At 38.0% G+C, this 16,623-nt stretch overlaps 1 protein-coding gene across 1 annotated transcript in view; it reads left to right on the plus strand.

Moving 5' to 3' along the window:
- Positions 1-14,715, plus strand: part of ncapg2 (non-SMC condensin II complex, subunit G2) — a 47,607-nt gene extending 32,892 nt beyond the window's left edge. The window contains exons 21-27 of the mRNA XM_049481942.1: positions 687-786; positions 3,319-3,509; positions 4,303-4,443; positions 7,856-7,959; positions 8,959-9,059; positions 11,434-11,536; positions 14,295-14,715. Of these exons, the coding sequence (XP_049337899.1) occupies positions 687-786; positions 3,319-3,509; positions 4,303-4,443; positions 7,856-7,959; positions 8,959-9,059; positions 11,434-11,536; positions 14,295-14,346 (792 nt within the window). The 3' untranslated portion in view covers positions 14,347-14,715. The remainder of the gene's footprint in view (positions 1-686; positions 787-3,318; positions 3,510-4,302; positions 4,444-7,855; positions 7,960-8,958; positions 9,060-11,433; positions 11,537-14,294) is intronic.
- Positions 14,716-16,623: the final 1,908 nt, after the last annotated feature.

Below are 16,623 nucleotides of genomic sequence, written 5' to 3' on the forward strand. Positions count from 1 at the left end.
CAGATAAACACATTTACATAACGAAATTTGAACAATAGCTGATTGGATTACAGAATAGATTGGTGATGTCCTCGAGATCCTGAAATTTGAGTCATCCTATTCTTAAAGAGCAAAGAACATTTTGTAGCTATTTTTTTAAAGCGATTTTGTTGAAAAGACAGAATAGTTTATACAGAACAATGCTGTTTCTGATGATGTGATCAAATTATCAACAAGCTGGGATGTTAATGTTGAAGTATCCAATAACTCTTTTTAAATTGTAGCCCAAATTTACATAGGAAAAATATATGCAGAGGTCCCAAAATTGCGCTAACGCTCGGAGGAAAGCGCAGCGACTTGGTTCTGATACATCAGCTCACAGACGCAGTCTTGTGCTGATCCACATCACCCTAAGAGTGATGAGGGGAAAGAGAGCCATCTACTGTACTGTAACCACCCAGAGAGAGCAAGGCCAATTGTGCTCTCTTAGGGCTCCGGCAGCTGATGGCAAGCTGCTTCCTTGGGATTCAGTAAATGGAGAAATATAATGAAATATGAAATTTAACTTTTAAGTGTAATTCATTACGTAAAGAACTTAAATGGAGAGCTGTTTTAGTCTTTATCCTCCGCTGTGCAACAGATGGTGTATGTGGAGATGGTTAACATCGTTTTAATCGTTTCTCTCTCTCTCTGTCTCTGTGGGACAGAGCTGTCTGACTGTGTGCAGGGATGCGGTGCAGGTTGCCCTGGGAGACGCCGATTTCAACGATAATGTCCTGCAGTTCGGCTCCCATATTCTGCTGTCTGGTAAGATCTCCCAAAATGCAGGGAAACAAAACACACACACACACCCACAGTATTTCTAAATATACAGATTTCACCTGTTATTTGACTGAAAAGCATAAAAACTAGGGCTGCAGTGATTGGTCGACAGTGATTTAGTCTAATTGTATTGTTGACTTATTGTTTAGTTGGGGAAGACCTCACGTTCCTCTTGTTGCTAAGTGCAATCAAACCCTCACAGCAGTGCTCCACAGTCTAGTTGAAAGTTTTCTCTGGACGGTAGAGACAGTTACTCCAACAAAAGCAGAAAATGTCTAGTTGTGGTCTCTAGTATGAATGAATGCCATGTAAGCCGTTTTTAAGTAAAACAAGAAAAGTGCTCCGGTGTTTCTGTATAACCCTGCTTTAGATCACTGAATTACTGGTCTCTGAAGAAAGACAGGTTTTGGCTCTTGCTCATACATATTCATACATCATGATAATATATCACATCTGATTGGCTAGCAGCACTGCAGCAGAGAACGCCTACCTGCTACCTTCCCCCGCAGTCAATGTTTTTCAGCCTTAGTTATGAAGATGTAGCACTGAAGGCTAGGTAAAGTTAACCCTTAAACTTCGCTTAGCGCCAGACTCAAGCAGCCCCACGGAAGAGAAGTGTTATTGCCGTTATCGCGGCATTGATGATGTTTCTTTCAGCTAAACTAAAAGAACGTGCATATAAAACTCTATATAGAGACCTGGAGTATTTCACAAAGAACAAGAAAGAACAAAAAAAAAACAAGGAGACGTTTAATAGCCTTGATAATCAGAAGAAACAATAAATAAGCAGGTGCCCTGATACTTCTGAACATATATATTGAACATTATTGTATTTTAAAGCAACACCACGTAGTATTTCACCAGAACTGTGCAACACTGCGAACTTGAGTCATAATACAGTAAAATTCTGTATTATTACTCTCCCACCACAGTCCATTCTTCACTTCAGATGCTTCTTTTTGAGGTCTCAGCTTGCCCAGAAAAGCGTGTCCTTTACAAGTGGCTCAAAGTGCAACTTGCCGACTGTAAGAGGAGCCAAGGAGCAAAAAATGAACTGGGAACTTAAAAAAGAAAGAAAAAAAAAAACACAATTTTATTATTGCTCTAAATAATAAAGATGAGGATAAAAGTATAAATATTGCATCGCTTTTTGGATTATTCTGTACATTACATTACATTACATTTGGCAGACGCTTTTGTCCAAAGCGACTTACAATAGTCAAGTACAATGTAAAATAAGTTTAAAGGTAAAACATCTTTGGATAGGGATAAAAGGAGGTCAAAGGGGAATAATAGGATAGAGGAGTGAAGGAGGGGAAGAAGGAAATGAGGTTAGAAGTAGTTAGTGTGTTAGAGGTGTTAAAAGAGTAAGTGCTCTTTGAAGAGCTCTGTCTTCAGGAGTTTCTTAAAGATAGTGAGAGATTCTCCTGATCTGGTAGTGGAAGGTAGTTTGTTCCACCATTGGGGAACTCTGTATGAGAACAGTCTGGATTGCTTTGTGTGAATGTTTGGCAAAGCGAGGCGACGTTCATTGGAGGAGCGCAGCGGCCGGGAGGTAGCGTAAGCCTTCAGGAGCGAGTGCAGGTAGGAAGGAGCCTGTTCTGTCATCACCTTGTAGGCGATTGTAAGAGCTTTGAATTTGATGCGAGCATCAACTGGTAGCCAATGGAGCTCAATGAGCAGCGGGGTGACATGTGCCCGTTTTGGCTGGTTGAAGACCAGACGTGCTGCAGCGTTCTGGATCATCTGGAGTGGTTTTACTACACAGGCCGGGAGGCCAGTTAGCAGGGCATTGCAGTAGTCGAGGCGTGAGATGACGACCGCTTGCACCAGGAGTTGGGTGGCCTGTTGCGTCAAGAACGGTCTAATTTTTCGAATGTTATAGAGCGCAAAGCGGCAGGACCGAGCAACTGAGGCCACATGGTGCGTGAAGGAGAGCTGGTCATCAACCAGAACACCCAGGTTCCTAGCAACCTTTGTCGGTGAGAGAGAGAGAGAGTCGATACTTATAGAGAAGTTGTGTTAAAAAGATGGTTTTCCTCTTACATCTCGAGCCATTAGCTCAAACAAACCGCAGCCATGGCTTAAAAATGACACACTCAGGGAACTACGCTCCAAACTCCGAGCTGCCGAAAGAAAATGGCAAAAAAACAAAAAACAAGCAGACCTAAAAAATTACCAACTGCTCCTGGCTTCTTTTTCAGCCAACCTCACTACTGCTAAAGCTGAATTTTATCACAATAAATTCTGCTCTCTCACAGACTCCCGGAAACTATTTGCTACATTTAAATCACTACTGAACCCTCCTCCTCCTCCTCCGGCTACATGCCTTACGGCTGAAACACTTGCCTCATTCTTTACTGGCAAAGTGGCGGCCATCAGCAACCAGTTTACTGATGCACAATGTAGCAGTCCTACATACAAAAAATCAGTCATATGACCCACATGGGACACATCATGATTCCTAATATGAATAATTAATCATTTATAAAACTTGTGTCTGTGTGTTGGTTGTAGAGAAGGGATACTGGTGCACTCCTCTGCTGTTGTCTGTGCTGGCGGAGGTGGCTCAGGGCAGCTTCTCACAAACTACAGAAGATCAGGAGGAGCAGCAGAGCATCACTCTCAGAATCATTACCAACATTTTCCAGAAAGTTCTGGAGGTCATGGCTCACCGACTCAGGAAGGACAAAGAAGAGGGACAGGAGGTAAACTACAAAAAAATTTATCTGCAGATTTCTCCTGGATTCTCTGCCCACAACCAGTTCTTCCAGTAGATACTCACCTGATTTACCATAATTAAACTCTAATTTACCATCAGTCCAGTTGCTGATATGATCAGAACTATAAAAAAAAAAATCAGGGTGTCTGCATATCCTTAAAAATAATATCTAATAATCAGGACTTAATTTGTCTTAAAGTCTTTCATTCGTCTCCCAAAGGCATTAAAAATGACACAGACACTAATTATTATAGTTTTTATTATAGATTTATTTGGGGTGCAATAAGTAGCTAGCTGCTTGCTTTTAACTAGGCTTGATAGTACTGCAGGCTTGGGAAAGTGTAAATTTGGTGAAAAACAGTTAAAAAACAATTTAAAATACCGTGACGAATGGGATTAAATGGAATTAATTAATTACAGAGCATTAAATGAATTGTATTAATGTTTTAACTACATGACAGCACTTCATATTTTCATAGGGCCCTATACAAACCATATAGTGAACATGATTGATTACTACTGAATATTACTGGCTGAAGTCTTTCATAATCATCTGTGTACATTTTATTATTGTAAAAACTGGTCTTTAAATTTGTATCTGAGTGGTATTAATTTTCTAGTACCTGCAGATACCAACAATACTAATAATAAATAACACTAATCTCCATGAGCAGAGGTTATATTCCAAATCCTTCATCATCAGTTGACTCTTATCCTATAGTAGTACTGCAGGCATTAATATTCTGTGTGTGTGTGTGTGTGTGTGTGTGTGTGTGTAGCTGTGCTGCTTGTCACAGGATGCTCTGCATGAGTTTCTGCTGGTGACCCAGCTGGCATCTGAAAGCTCGGAGGTCGTGTCTGGAATCTTCTCATCTCTGTGTGCCGCCGTCATCATCGACATCAGCCGGACGCTGCAGAAGGTTGGTGAAATCTGCAGATTAAAACTACTTTTAATCCTTAACCAAAAACAACCCAAAAAACGGTCAGTGAAAGCGCATTAATGTTCCTAACCTGTAATGGAGTCCGATAGCCACTGTTTGCCATTACACTGATTAGGGCTGCAAATAATAATCTTGTTAGTCGACTAGTCTGTTCATTATTTTTACAGTTAACCGATAACCGTGTTTTTTTACAATATAAGTAGCTCTTAAAATCCTTTAATTTTTTCCAAAAATCGTCAGGGCGCTTTATAATCCGGTGCTCCATATGTATGAATTCTACCAGTCAGGTATTAAGGAGCAGTAAACCACTCTGCTGAAGTACAGAGTTATACAGGAGTTTCAAATTAGTTCTTTAGCACTGAGGCTCAAGACTGGAGCAGCATTAGCATTACCTGCTAACAGTTCAAACGCTAGCTCTTTCTTTTCTCCGTTCAGAGGTGAGCATTTATCAACCTGTAGCCTGCCCCTAACACTGGCTAGCACTGCTGGAGCAGCATTAGTATTACCCACTAACTGCGCTATTCAGAGGTGAGTATTATAGGCCTGTAGTCTGTGCCTTCACTTTGTTACAACAAGCTACGTGGTACGAACCGCTAGCCAATATTGCTTACCGAAACACTCAGCAGGGTTCGTCATTAAAACCTGAAAAAGTCATGGAATTTCAAAACAACAATTTTCAGGCCTGGAAAAAAGTCATGGAAATTTGCTCTACAAACCTTTGTGTTTCCATTTATTGACTGAGAAAAGCTATTTTCGGCTAACAAATACATCAGCTCAGAGTTAGTTCAGATATTTAGCCCTAAACAATGGAGCTCTCTAACAAATTAATTTTAGACCTACTGTAATCAATTTGGAATGTTGTTGATAAGTTGATTTTTGGTTTTACTGTCCATGTCTGCTTGTCTGTTTTTAAAATCGTATGGTCATGGTCAAAAAGTCATGAAAAAGCCATGGTTAAAAACTGTATGAACCCTGACTCAGTGAAAAACATGCTAGTCAGCCATTACTTTTGATGTGCCCTACATCTTTTATAAGGAGAAAAGACAGGAAAATTGGTAATTATTTAAAATTTAATAAATATCGTAAACATAAAAAATAAGGCCTTTAAATGAACACACAAAATCAAAGCCTGTTTGAATGAACATCCCCAATCTCCACTTTTATCCTGACATTTAAAGGCACGTCTAAACTGAGTGAGGTAAAGATTCATCACTGTAACAGAGCAGGGCTGCTTCTGTCTCCTCCACTGCTTCTCCAAATGCTGTTATCCCCCATTTTCTTCTGGGAAATAAGATCATTCTTCAGGAAGAAGCCGTGGCGTGTCACTCTGAACTTCTGTGAGAAGGCAGTGTGGGTAAAGCATCTCTAAAAAGAAGAGAAAAGCTCACCCAGACGCAGAAAACTGGAATAAAAGAGGACCTATAATCCATATTCTTTATTCTGCTTCAGGCTATAATAGCCTTAATTATGCCTGATTATGTGCTTTAAGGTTGGTATAATGTGCAAATGATGCCCAAATAGCTGCAGCATTATAAAAGCAGGCTTTGTGAGGGTAATGATGCTCAGTGATGGTTGAGAATGAGACGGGGAGGTCTGAATATCGGCCTTTGTATCTGGGTTTTATTTATTTATTATTTCATTCTGTCTCGCACAGTCAGGTGTCTAAATCGGGCATATATAATGTTATATGAAAAACATATATATGGTACCATGCATGATAAAGCTGTTAAATATCTGTATTAACTATCTCTATGGACATGAACCAATAGACAGGCTCCAGAATCTTTTTTTCTTTACTTCTGTAGAAAGTTAAGAAGTTTTTTTTACTCCACATGTGAAGTTAACTTTTGGCTTATTTAAATAATAGGCAAGGCAAGTTTATTTATATAGCACCTTTCATACACAACGGTCAATTCAAAGTGCTTTACAAATTAGAAAATACACAGAGAAGTCAAATAAAAAAAAATATGTAAGAAAATAACAGTAAAAATTGAAATAAAAACTAAAATAAGAATAAAGCATAATTGATTTAAACATGATTAAAACAAAGAGAAGTAAAATTAAAAACATGTAAAAGAACAACAAAGAATTGGAAATAAAAATAAAATAAGAATAAAGCATGAATAAAACATGATATAAAAGTTCCGTTAAAGAGTAAAAGTGGGCGGAGCTGCATTGTTTTAAGCTAAGCTCAAGGCCTGATCAAACATGTAGGTTTTCAGTCTGGATTTAAACATGTTTAGTAGTTTAATAGTAATAATAATAATGAGAAGAAGAAGAATGCTCCACTAAATCCTGCTAAACTCCACCATGCAGTTACGCCTCAGACAGATACATGAATTATTAAAGGTGTGCTCTGATTATTAGTTTAGTGTATCTTGCCACAAAAGAGCAAAAAAACGCTTTTCCATCATCTCCAAAGGCTACTCAAGGGTAGTGCACCTCTTGGTGAGAGATTGTTAACTGCTAGACATGCCTCTACAACACAGTCAAAGACATTTTGCACAGTTAACAGGCTCAGTTTGATTTAATTGCCTTCCATCTCTAGGCCATACATTTCCTTAATTTGCAGTGACGTTGTAACCAAGAAACCTGTCATCTTGGGCAATAAATTCAAGTTCAGTTTGAGATTTAATGACGGTCAGAGTATAGAGTTCTTGTGGTGAGAGCTTCAATCCTGCCTTTGCTTTGGAGCAACACTCTGCCCCAACTGCAAGAGCAGGATATACAGGTCCAGCTGTAGCAACATCTGTGGGTAAATGTGCTGCAGGATCCATACAGAACCTGTTGAACCTCCATACCTGCACCTGCACGATATTGGAAAAAATGTACATTGCTTTTTTTCAACGGTTTATATAGCAGTCGCGCCTGAACCGATCAAGAGCTGAGTCAACTCCGAGCTCTCAGAATCCGAGGGAAATAGCAAAACAACAGTAATCGGCACTTTAATCAGGCATTTAAATGGCTTTTTAAAAGGTGAATAAAAGCGTTTGTTTTTATGGGATTAAAAGCGTGAATTCAGCTGTAACTGGAAATATCTGTGCTGCAGAACTGCTGGACTGAGGTGCACGCACTTCTTAGGCAGCAGCAGCCTGTCACTCACACAGACACAGAGACAGCGCTGTGTATCTACTTCCTGTGTCAATAATCAAAACATTGCATCATGCAGCCGTACTCTATACCCAACCGTCCAGGATAGAGGATCCAACAGGGTCTAAACTAGAGCCTCCTTTCAACTATAGTACAGTTTCCACCAATAAACTATATAAACTATAAACTAATACACAATGCCTGTTTATATATTGTTTGTCCCATGTGGTTTCTTAACTGTATAAGAATAAAATAAGAAAATATCTGTTTAAAAAGCTCTTATTTTCCTTGACTCATGCAGATGTCTCATCCTGAAGAGGTGATGACCCCAGAGACAGTGGCAGACCTGCCTCCTCTCTCCTGCACCCTCATTACAGCCATTCTCAAATCTCCAGCCGTTACCAGGTAACAACCTCTTCACTACTTTTAAAGCCACAGCTCTGCAAAAAGTGTACTGTACCCATTTTACCTTTTACACAAAATGTAGTTTTTTTTTAGCTAAAGCCCTATACCAATGGGATTAGTTTCTCTGGGATGCGTGGGGTAATTTTCTCTTTTATGGGGGGTCCTCTGTGATTTTATTCTCATCTGGAACAACCATGTACACTTTTTGAATCAGTTTCTCAGATTTTGCTATTTATAGGTTTATATTTGAGTAAAATGAACATTGTTGTTTTATTCTATAAACTACAGACAACATTTCTCTCCAAATAAAAATATTTGTTAATTTAGAGTATTTATTTGCAGAAAATGAGAAATGGCTAAAATAACAAAAAAGATTCAGAGCTTTCAGACCTTGAATAATGCAAAGAAAAAACAAGTTCATATTCATAAAGTTTTAAGAATTCAGAAATCCATATTTGGTGGAATAACCCTGGTTTTAATCACAGTTTTCTCAGCTTGGTTTGATGGCTTGTGATCATCCATTTTTCTCTTGATTATATTCCAGAGGTTTTCAATTTCTCAGACAGCCTGAATTATCTACTGTTTTTCGCTGAACTCCATGGTCCTCCGGTAGTTTTAGTCCCATTCGGATCCACATCCGAGTTTCATCTCCTCACGTTAAATAAAATGGCTATTTGTCCACACCGTAATTTCCCTTGGGCCACGTGTTTCCATGGACCGAGGACGCCTAAAAAAACTCACTGGTCCTCCTGTTTTTTAAATTTCAGTCCGGATGCAGGAGTTTTATCACTGAGTAGACGTTTGAAGTATGTTTCACAGGGGTCCCCCTGAGAAACTAATCCCGTCTGGATAGGGCAGCTGTTTTTGAATCCCATTATTCACACCACTTTACCATGAACGCACCGACTTGTGTTAAGCCACAAGATAATTCCTCACAATTTACACAGATATTTATACATTCATAATCTGAATGTGAATTTAATCTGAACTCTGCTGTAGGTGTTTCCTGTCTGAGACGGGGTCGTCAGTGGAATCTGAGGCCATCGACAGCATCGTAGGCCTGGCGGCGATCACACACATTCTGACTGTTGTAAGAAAAAGTGAGTATTTGTTGATGGCCTACACACTCCTTATAATGTCTGCACTCAGCTAAAGTATAGATTTCATTTCACCATGGTAAAATTACAGCAGTTTACATCTCTTATTTCAGGGCACCATAATGTTTAGGACAGTTGGTTTTACAGGTGTTTGTCCTCATTGCCTCAATAGTGCAGGCAAACCTAGCCTTGCTTTTAAGACACATTTGAAGTCTGTAGTTTCATTGTTATGGTATTATAGGGTAAGAAAGTATATGGTGTGAAAGATGTTAAAGGTAATATGGGAAGTGTAGGGTTTTTAAATGTGTTACAGCTTTGTATTTAGAATATTGTAGGGTAGAGTAGGATATTATGGGGAAGTATAGGCTAGAATAGAGATTATAGAGGATTATAAGGTATTGTAAGGTAGTATAGAGTTTATAAGGTGTTGAAGGATAGTAAAGGGGAGTATAAGGTATTGAGGGGCAGTATGGGAGAGTATAGGGGAGTATAAGGTATTGAGGGGCAGTATGGGAGAGTATAGGGGAGTATAAGGTATTGAAGTGTAGTATGGGAGAGTATGAGGGAGTATAGGGGGTTATAAGGTATTGAAGGGTAGTATAGGAGAGTATGAGGGAGTATAGGGGGTTATAAGGTATTGAAGGGTAGTATGGGAGAGTATGAGGGAGTATAGGGGGTTATAAGGCATTGAAGGGTAGTATGGGAGAGTTTAAGGGAGTATAGGGGATTATAAGGTATTGTAAGATAGTATAGAGTTTATAAGGTGTTATAGGGGATAGTATAGGGGAGTATAAGGTATTGAAGTGTAGTATGGGAGAGTATGAGGGAATATAGGGGGTTATAAGGTATTGAAGGGTAGTATAGGAGAGTATGAGGGAGTATAGGGGGTTATAAGGTATTGAAGGGTAGTATGGGAGAGTATGAGGGAGTATAGGGGGTTATAAGGTATTGAAGGGTAGTATGGGAGAGTTTAAGGGAGTATAGGGGAGTATAAGGTATTGAAGGGTAGTATGGGAGAGTATGAGGGAGTATAGGGGGTTATAAGGTATTGAAGGGTAGTATGGGAGAGTTTAAGGGAGTATAGGGGAGTATAAGGTATTGAAGGGTAGTATGGGAGAGTATGAGGGAGTATAGGGGAGTATAAGGTACTGAAGGGTAGTATGGGAGAGTATGAGGGAGTAAAGGGGAGTATAAGGTATTGAAGGGTAGTATGGGAGAGTTTAAGGGAGTATAAGGTATTGAAGGGCAGTATGGGAGAGTATGAGGGAGTATAGGGGAGTATAAGGTGTTGAAGGGTAGTATGGGAGAGTATGAGGGAGTATAAGGGAGTTTAAGGTGTTGAAGGGTAGTATGGGAGAGTATGAGGGAGTATAGGGGAGTATAGGGGGTTATAAGGTATTGAATGGTAGTATAGGAGAGTATAAGGGGGGTATAGGGGAGTATAAGGTATTGAAGGGTAGTATGAGGGAGTATAGGGGAGTTTAAAGTGTTGAAGGGTAGTATGGGAGAGTTTAAGGGAGTATAGGGGAGTATAAGGTATTGAAGGGTAGTATGAGGGAGTATAGGGGAGTTTAAGGTGTTGAAGGGTAGTATGGGAGAGTTTAAGGGAGTATAGGGGAGTATAAGGTATTGAAGGGTAGTATGGGAGAGTATGAGGGAGTATAGGGGAGTATAGGGGGTTATAAGGTATTGAATGGTAGTATAGGAGAGTATAAGGGGGGTATAGGGGAGTATAAGGTATTTTAGAGTAGAAAAAAGAGAGTATAAGATAGTATAGGGAAATTGTAATGTAGAGTATTAGGGTATTGTAAGGGTATTTTAAGGTAATATAGAGAGTATAAGGAGAGAGTGGGGTATAGGGTAGTATTAGGGAGTATAAAGTATATTAAACAATTACAATGAAATTAATAAAGTGGTGTGTTTTACTTAGAAGTGGTTGATTGAACCAATGAAAATCAAATAAACTATAATGAGACTAAAAATGGTAAAAATGTAATGTGGACTGTCAGCGATCCAAAACAATAGCACCTCATCTGTGAAACATGGTGATGGGTGTGTCATGGCTTTAGGCCTATATGGCTGCCACAGTTACTGGTACACTAATCTTCTTAAATGATGTAACATGTTTAACATACTGTAACCATTCCATATCGATCGCAATCACACTGCTGAAAAAATGAAAAGCTCTTCTGAATAAAATCTGAATATCTGTTCCATATTCTGAATAGAAAACTACAGAAGTAAACTCTGCAGATCTGTGAGAGGAGCCGGGGCTGAGGAATGCTGCATTAGAGGACTCTTTATGTGTACAGTGTAGAGTGAAGGGTTGTGTAACCGTGGTGTGTTTGATCTGACTCTGCTCTCTGATCTTCTACAGCGGAAAAGTTCAAGCAGGATCTGAAGAGCATCGCCGTTTCCGTCCACAAGCAGATCCTACAGCACTGCGGCATCACAGCGGAGGACCCCGCACACACACCCAGGTAAACACTCAGTCCTGCTGGAGAACAACAGACAAAACTCAGGAAACATGCGGGAAACTCACAGGAGGAAAGTGTGAGAAATAAACGCCTTAATTTAGCTGTAAATTCAGCTTGTCTTCTCTACAGAAATGAGGTTTTTGCACATAATTACAGTATTTTCTCATTAATAAATAGCCTACACACAGCTGTGCAATTAAATTTACATTCTCCACCCTCTCCTCTCAGTTTAGCTTAGAGTGCTTTAACATTTACCTTGCTTTGTCTGGATCTTTGGACTTTTCGGTTTGATCCAAACTACAATAAAAGTTTGAAAGGTGATAAAAAAAATGCACAAAGAAATGATTCTTTGTGCATTTCAGATTTTCAGAAGTATAGATACTCAGGTTTAAAATACTTCTGTAAAAGTTGAAGAATCAACTCAAGCTTTTTATTCTTTAAGTAAAAGAGTAAAAGTACTGGTTTCAAAAATACTTAAAGTATAAAAGTAAAAGTAGTGTAAGGAGAAAAAATAACAAGAACAAAAGCTTAAGCCACGCCCACAGAGTCCTATAGTGCACTACCCCCCCTCCTCAAAACACATTTTTCTAAAGGCCCTAATGACTATGTTATATAAAATGTTAATGCTGATAATATAATTTGGGATGCACTAGCCTGTTCCCTGTTTCACCTGCATATATTGAAAGTCGCTTTGGACAAAAGCGTCTGCCAAATGTAATGTAATATATGCTGCATATATACAGATTACAGTTCTAGTGATTCTGTATCTACTGTAACTGTAGATAAGCCCTTATTTATAAACAGAAATAAAAGCTATCCGCCATGGTAATTCTGGGCCAATGCTGATACACTTTCGATATTACATTTGCATATATCTGCCGATATACGAATTTATAACTTGGAGAGACTAAACCTTCCTAGACTAGACTTAAGAAACGAATAGAAGTGGATAATATGCCCTTAAAAGAATACCACAACATTTTAGGGTATTTTGGCGATAACGTTTTTTTTGGCGATGTTTGGAAATTAATTAAAAAAATAGACTACTGCAACAAAATCAAAGTCTTAATGTTTATTTAGTATAAATTAAAACATTCCTTAAATCCAGTAGAAACAAAAGAAAAGAATCAAAAATCTAGAAATGTTTGTCTGTTTGAAAACATAAACTTGTATAAAATAATAAGTGTAGCAAAAAATATCACAAGAAAATTAATCTAAAAGGAATATAATAATTAGACAATGCATATAAACTGCAAATAAACGATTAAAAGTAAATACAGTAAATAACAGGACAAATTGAAAACAGATTTCTTTCTTACTTTCTTTATTTATTTGATTATTTATTTATTTATTGCAGACATTATTGTGATCTGACACACTCCTAGAAATTAATGTAACATTTATTTGTCTCGCTTTTTTTTTTTTTTTTTTTTTTGCTTTGAGATAACTATATGTACACACAATAAAATGTAAGGTTTCTCCTGAAAAATTTATTTTCACATATTGTTTGGTTGAAAATTTATTAAGCTTGCTGGTTCTTACATAGACTCATATATTCATGCTCTGTTTTAAATTAACAGGTTGAATAAAACATTATAGTTTTCAAAACTAATACCAAAAAAATAAGCTTAAATCAGTGGATACTGAAGTAGCTCGGCCAGTGTCGGGCAATTATAGTAGTGCAGCCAGCGTTGTTTGGTCTTTTTCTGGCAAACAATAAAAAATGTCAGCAAGTATCGATTCAAAATATCCTCCAAATCGAACCTTGATCAGCCTTTTGTTCATGACCTTCAGGTGTGAAAATGCCCTAAAAAAGGCAGTTTATTATTACTGTTTCTTTGAAGCTGATGTATATAAATGAGCCATGTCCATTTAAAACATTTGCTTCCTGCTTCTGAGCTGTTCAGACGCTTCTTTGCATAGCTCCTCGCTTAGCTCTTTTTCTTACATACTTTTCTTTTATTTATCAGAGCTTTTTCTCTCTAAACTCATTATACAGATAAGGCAAGATCACTAAAAAGCCTTTTTTATAGTACCTTTTACAGAAATTTTTGGTACTTTTTACGTCAGAGCCACAGACACAGCAATCTCCTGGTGGCTACCAACAAGGAAATCGACAAAATGCCTCTTCAGAAACTAGCAGAAACTGCTACAGTCTTCTACAAAAGATGACTGTTTTGGAAACAAGTTTTCGGACCTTACTGTTGGATTTTAGGAAATGGCAGGAACATGTAACTCCAGTGCTCAGGTCATTACACTGGCTCCCAATCAGCTGGAGGATAGAGTTTAAAATACTGATCATCTTTTATAAAGCACTAAACGTCCTCGGACCAGCGTACATCTCTGATATGCTGGAGAAGTACCGGCCTGTTAGACTCCTCAGATCACTAGAGGCAGATCTTTTAACAGTACCTAGAACTAGAACTAAACACTAATCACTTTTACTTTTTTATTTTCTTTTAACATTGTTCTTAAACTAACTTAAACTTCGTTTACATGTTTTTAATTTGACTTATCTTTGTTTTAATCATGTTTGAATCATGTTTTATCCATCCTTTATTCTTAATCTGTTCTTTTATTTCCATTTTTATTGTTACATGTATTTGTAATTTGACTTCTCTTTACATTTTCTAATTTGTAAAGCACTTTGAATGACCATTGTGTATGAAAGGTGCTATATAAATAAACTTGCCTTGCCTTGCCTTACTGGATTAAAACCCTTAATCTGCACTGCTGTGTGCGTTTTCCTTCTGTTCTTCAGGGTCATCTATGAGAACGCAGTGAAGACGCTGAACGAGGTTCTGATGCCGTGAACCTGTGGATGATCTTCAGTATACTTTATGTAATATCTTTCTGTAGTAAACAAGAGCAAACTAAATAAATTTATAAAACATTTTTGTTATATTTGTTTAATTAAATATGTTTTTCTTTCTGTTTTTAAATTTGGGATTTTTCACTAATCTTTTGGAATTTACTGTGTACTGTATATAGATATACACAGCTATTTCATCCGTTTGTGTGTTACCAAACTTGTGGTGCTTTTAAAATGATTAACTTTAAGACCAAGCAGGTTTGTTGTTTGTTTGTCTGTGTGAAAAATGTTGTCTTGTGTGCTCTGTAAACGTGTCTGAAACTCTACAACTCTCATAAACCATAAATGTCCACTCTTTCTGTTTCTCTGCTCCCTGTCCACTTCTGCTCTCTTTTATTTCCTCCTCCACAAGCATTAGACTATTGGTGCTAATGTTATGGCTGGTACATGTATTTGTGTTATGGCAACTACACTCCTGGTCAATTGGTGTAGAGGGGTTTGCATTTATAAGGTGCACTTAAAATCCTTTAATTTTCCCCAAAATCATCAGTACACTTTATAATCCAGTGATTCTTATGTATGAATTCTACCAGTCAGGTATTAAAGTGCAGTAAAGCCACTGAAGTAGTGGAGTACAGCATTATAAGGGTTTTAAGAGTGTTCTGTGAAGTTTCTCCAGCACTAAGGCTGGGTGCAGCAGCATTAGCATTAGTCGCTAACTGCAGCGCTAGCTCTTTCGCTCTTCAGAGGTGAGTTTATCAGACTGTAGTCTGTGTGTTTGTCATGTTAAAACCTAAACCTACGTTTGACGAACCGCTAGCTGATAGCACCCTGGGATACTGGAACACTCAAGGGTTCCTCAGTCTAGTCTTATCGGGCGGCATTTACATCCCGCTTGTGCTTAGTTAGAGGCTAATGCTAATGCTAGTTAGCTAATGCACCCAGCCTTAGTGCTGAAGACACTTCACTGAACACTCACCCTTAGACAAAATATATGAAATCTAAGCTTACTGGTAAGAGTTAGATAGATAATCACTATCACTAATCACTAGAACTATCAACCCAAGCTGAACTGCATCAATGTTTGCACCAGTAGTGGCATAAAGTTAGCCAAAAGCATGGTGTAAGACTGGTGAAGGAGAACATGTTCTCCCCGTGTCTGTGTGGGTTTCCTCCGGGGACTCTGCTTTCCTCCCACAGTCCAAAAACATGGAGATCAGGTAAATTGGATACTCTAAATTGATCTGGTAAATTGGATACTCTTAAATTTGTGTGTGTAAATGTATGTATGAATGTTCCCAGATATGGATTGGCACTCTGTCCTGGGTAAATGGATACAATCCTCCTCCAGGTGGACGGTTGTTTCCGGTTGAGAGTACGCTGTGTGCTATTGGCTGCTGTTTCTCACCAGTGTGTGGATGAGTGTTGATGTGCTTGTGTGTAAAACGTGTAAATTGTAAAGCGTCCTTGAGTTCCTAGAAAGGCGCTATATAAGTTTAACTTAATTCATTCATACTGTAAGTAAATTAAAGTGCTTTACTCACCCAAATAAACGTTTTTTAAGAGAGAAATCTGTGTAGATTAACATCTAGCACTAAAATATATATATATATATATATTTTTTTTTTTTTTTTTTTTTTTTTTTTTTTAGGAATTACTGTTCTGTTTACTGAGGTGCTTTCCCATTAGAAAGGGAAACATGGCGACACCCTTGCTCACTTCTATGTAGGCATCCTTAGTAGTGTCTTTTAAAATGCGCCTTATAATCCAGTGCTTTATAATCCCAGACTTATATATGACAATATAAAATATGTAAATAGACGATCATCTTATAATTTTATAGTCCGTATAAGTACAGTATTAGCACGGTATTAGTGAATGCTCTTAATGACTATTTTTATTTAGAATTTTGGATAAATGTCTGTAGTTTATAGAATAAAACAACAATGTTCATTTTTTTCAAATATAAACCTATAAATAGCAAAATCAGAGAAACTGATTCAGAAACTGAATTGGTCTTTTAATTTTTTCCAGAGCTGTATTAAAAGGCTTTTGTTGGGAGACTTATATAAATAAAGTTTGGTTATTTAGCGGGAGAAAGGCTAATGACCGAGCAGGTTAAGCTAATCTGCGCGTGTTCGAGCCGATTGGACGGTTTTAGTGTTAATGACCCGTGGTGTGAGGTTGGACAGGTATATTTGAGAAATGTTTTCCGTGGAAAATTGTTTCAGACTCCTTTATTTGGAGCCGCCGCTCCCTGAAATTGTTCTGCGGAATT

The sequence above is a fragment of the Astyanax mexicanus genome, chromosome 8 (assembly GCF_023375975.1).
Source record: "Astyanax mexicanus isolate ESR-SI-001 chromosome 8, AstMex3_surface, whole genome shotgun sequence".
Classification (NCBI taxonomy): domain Eukaryota; kingdom Metazoa; phylum Chordata; class Actinopteri; order Characiformes; family Acestrorhamphidae; genus Astyanax; species Astyanax mexicanus.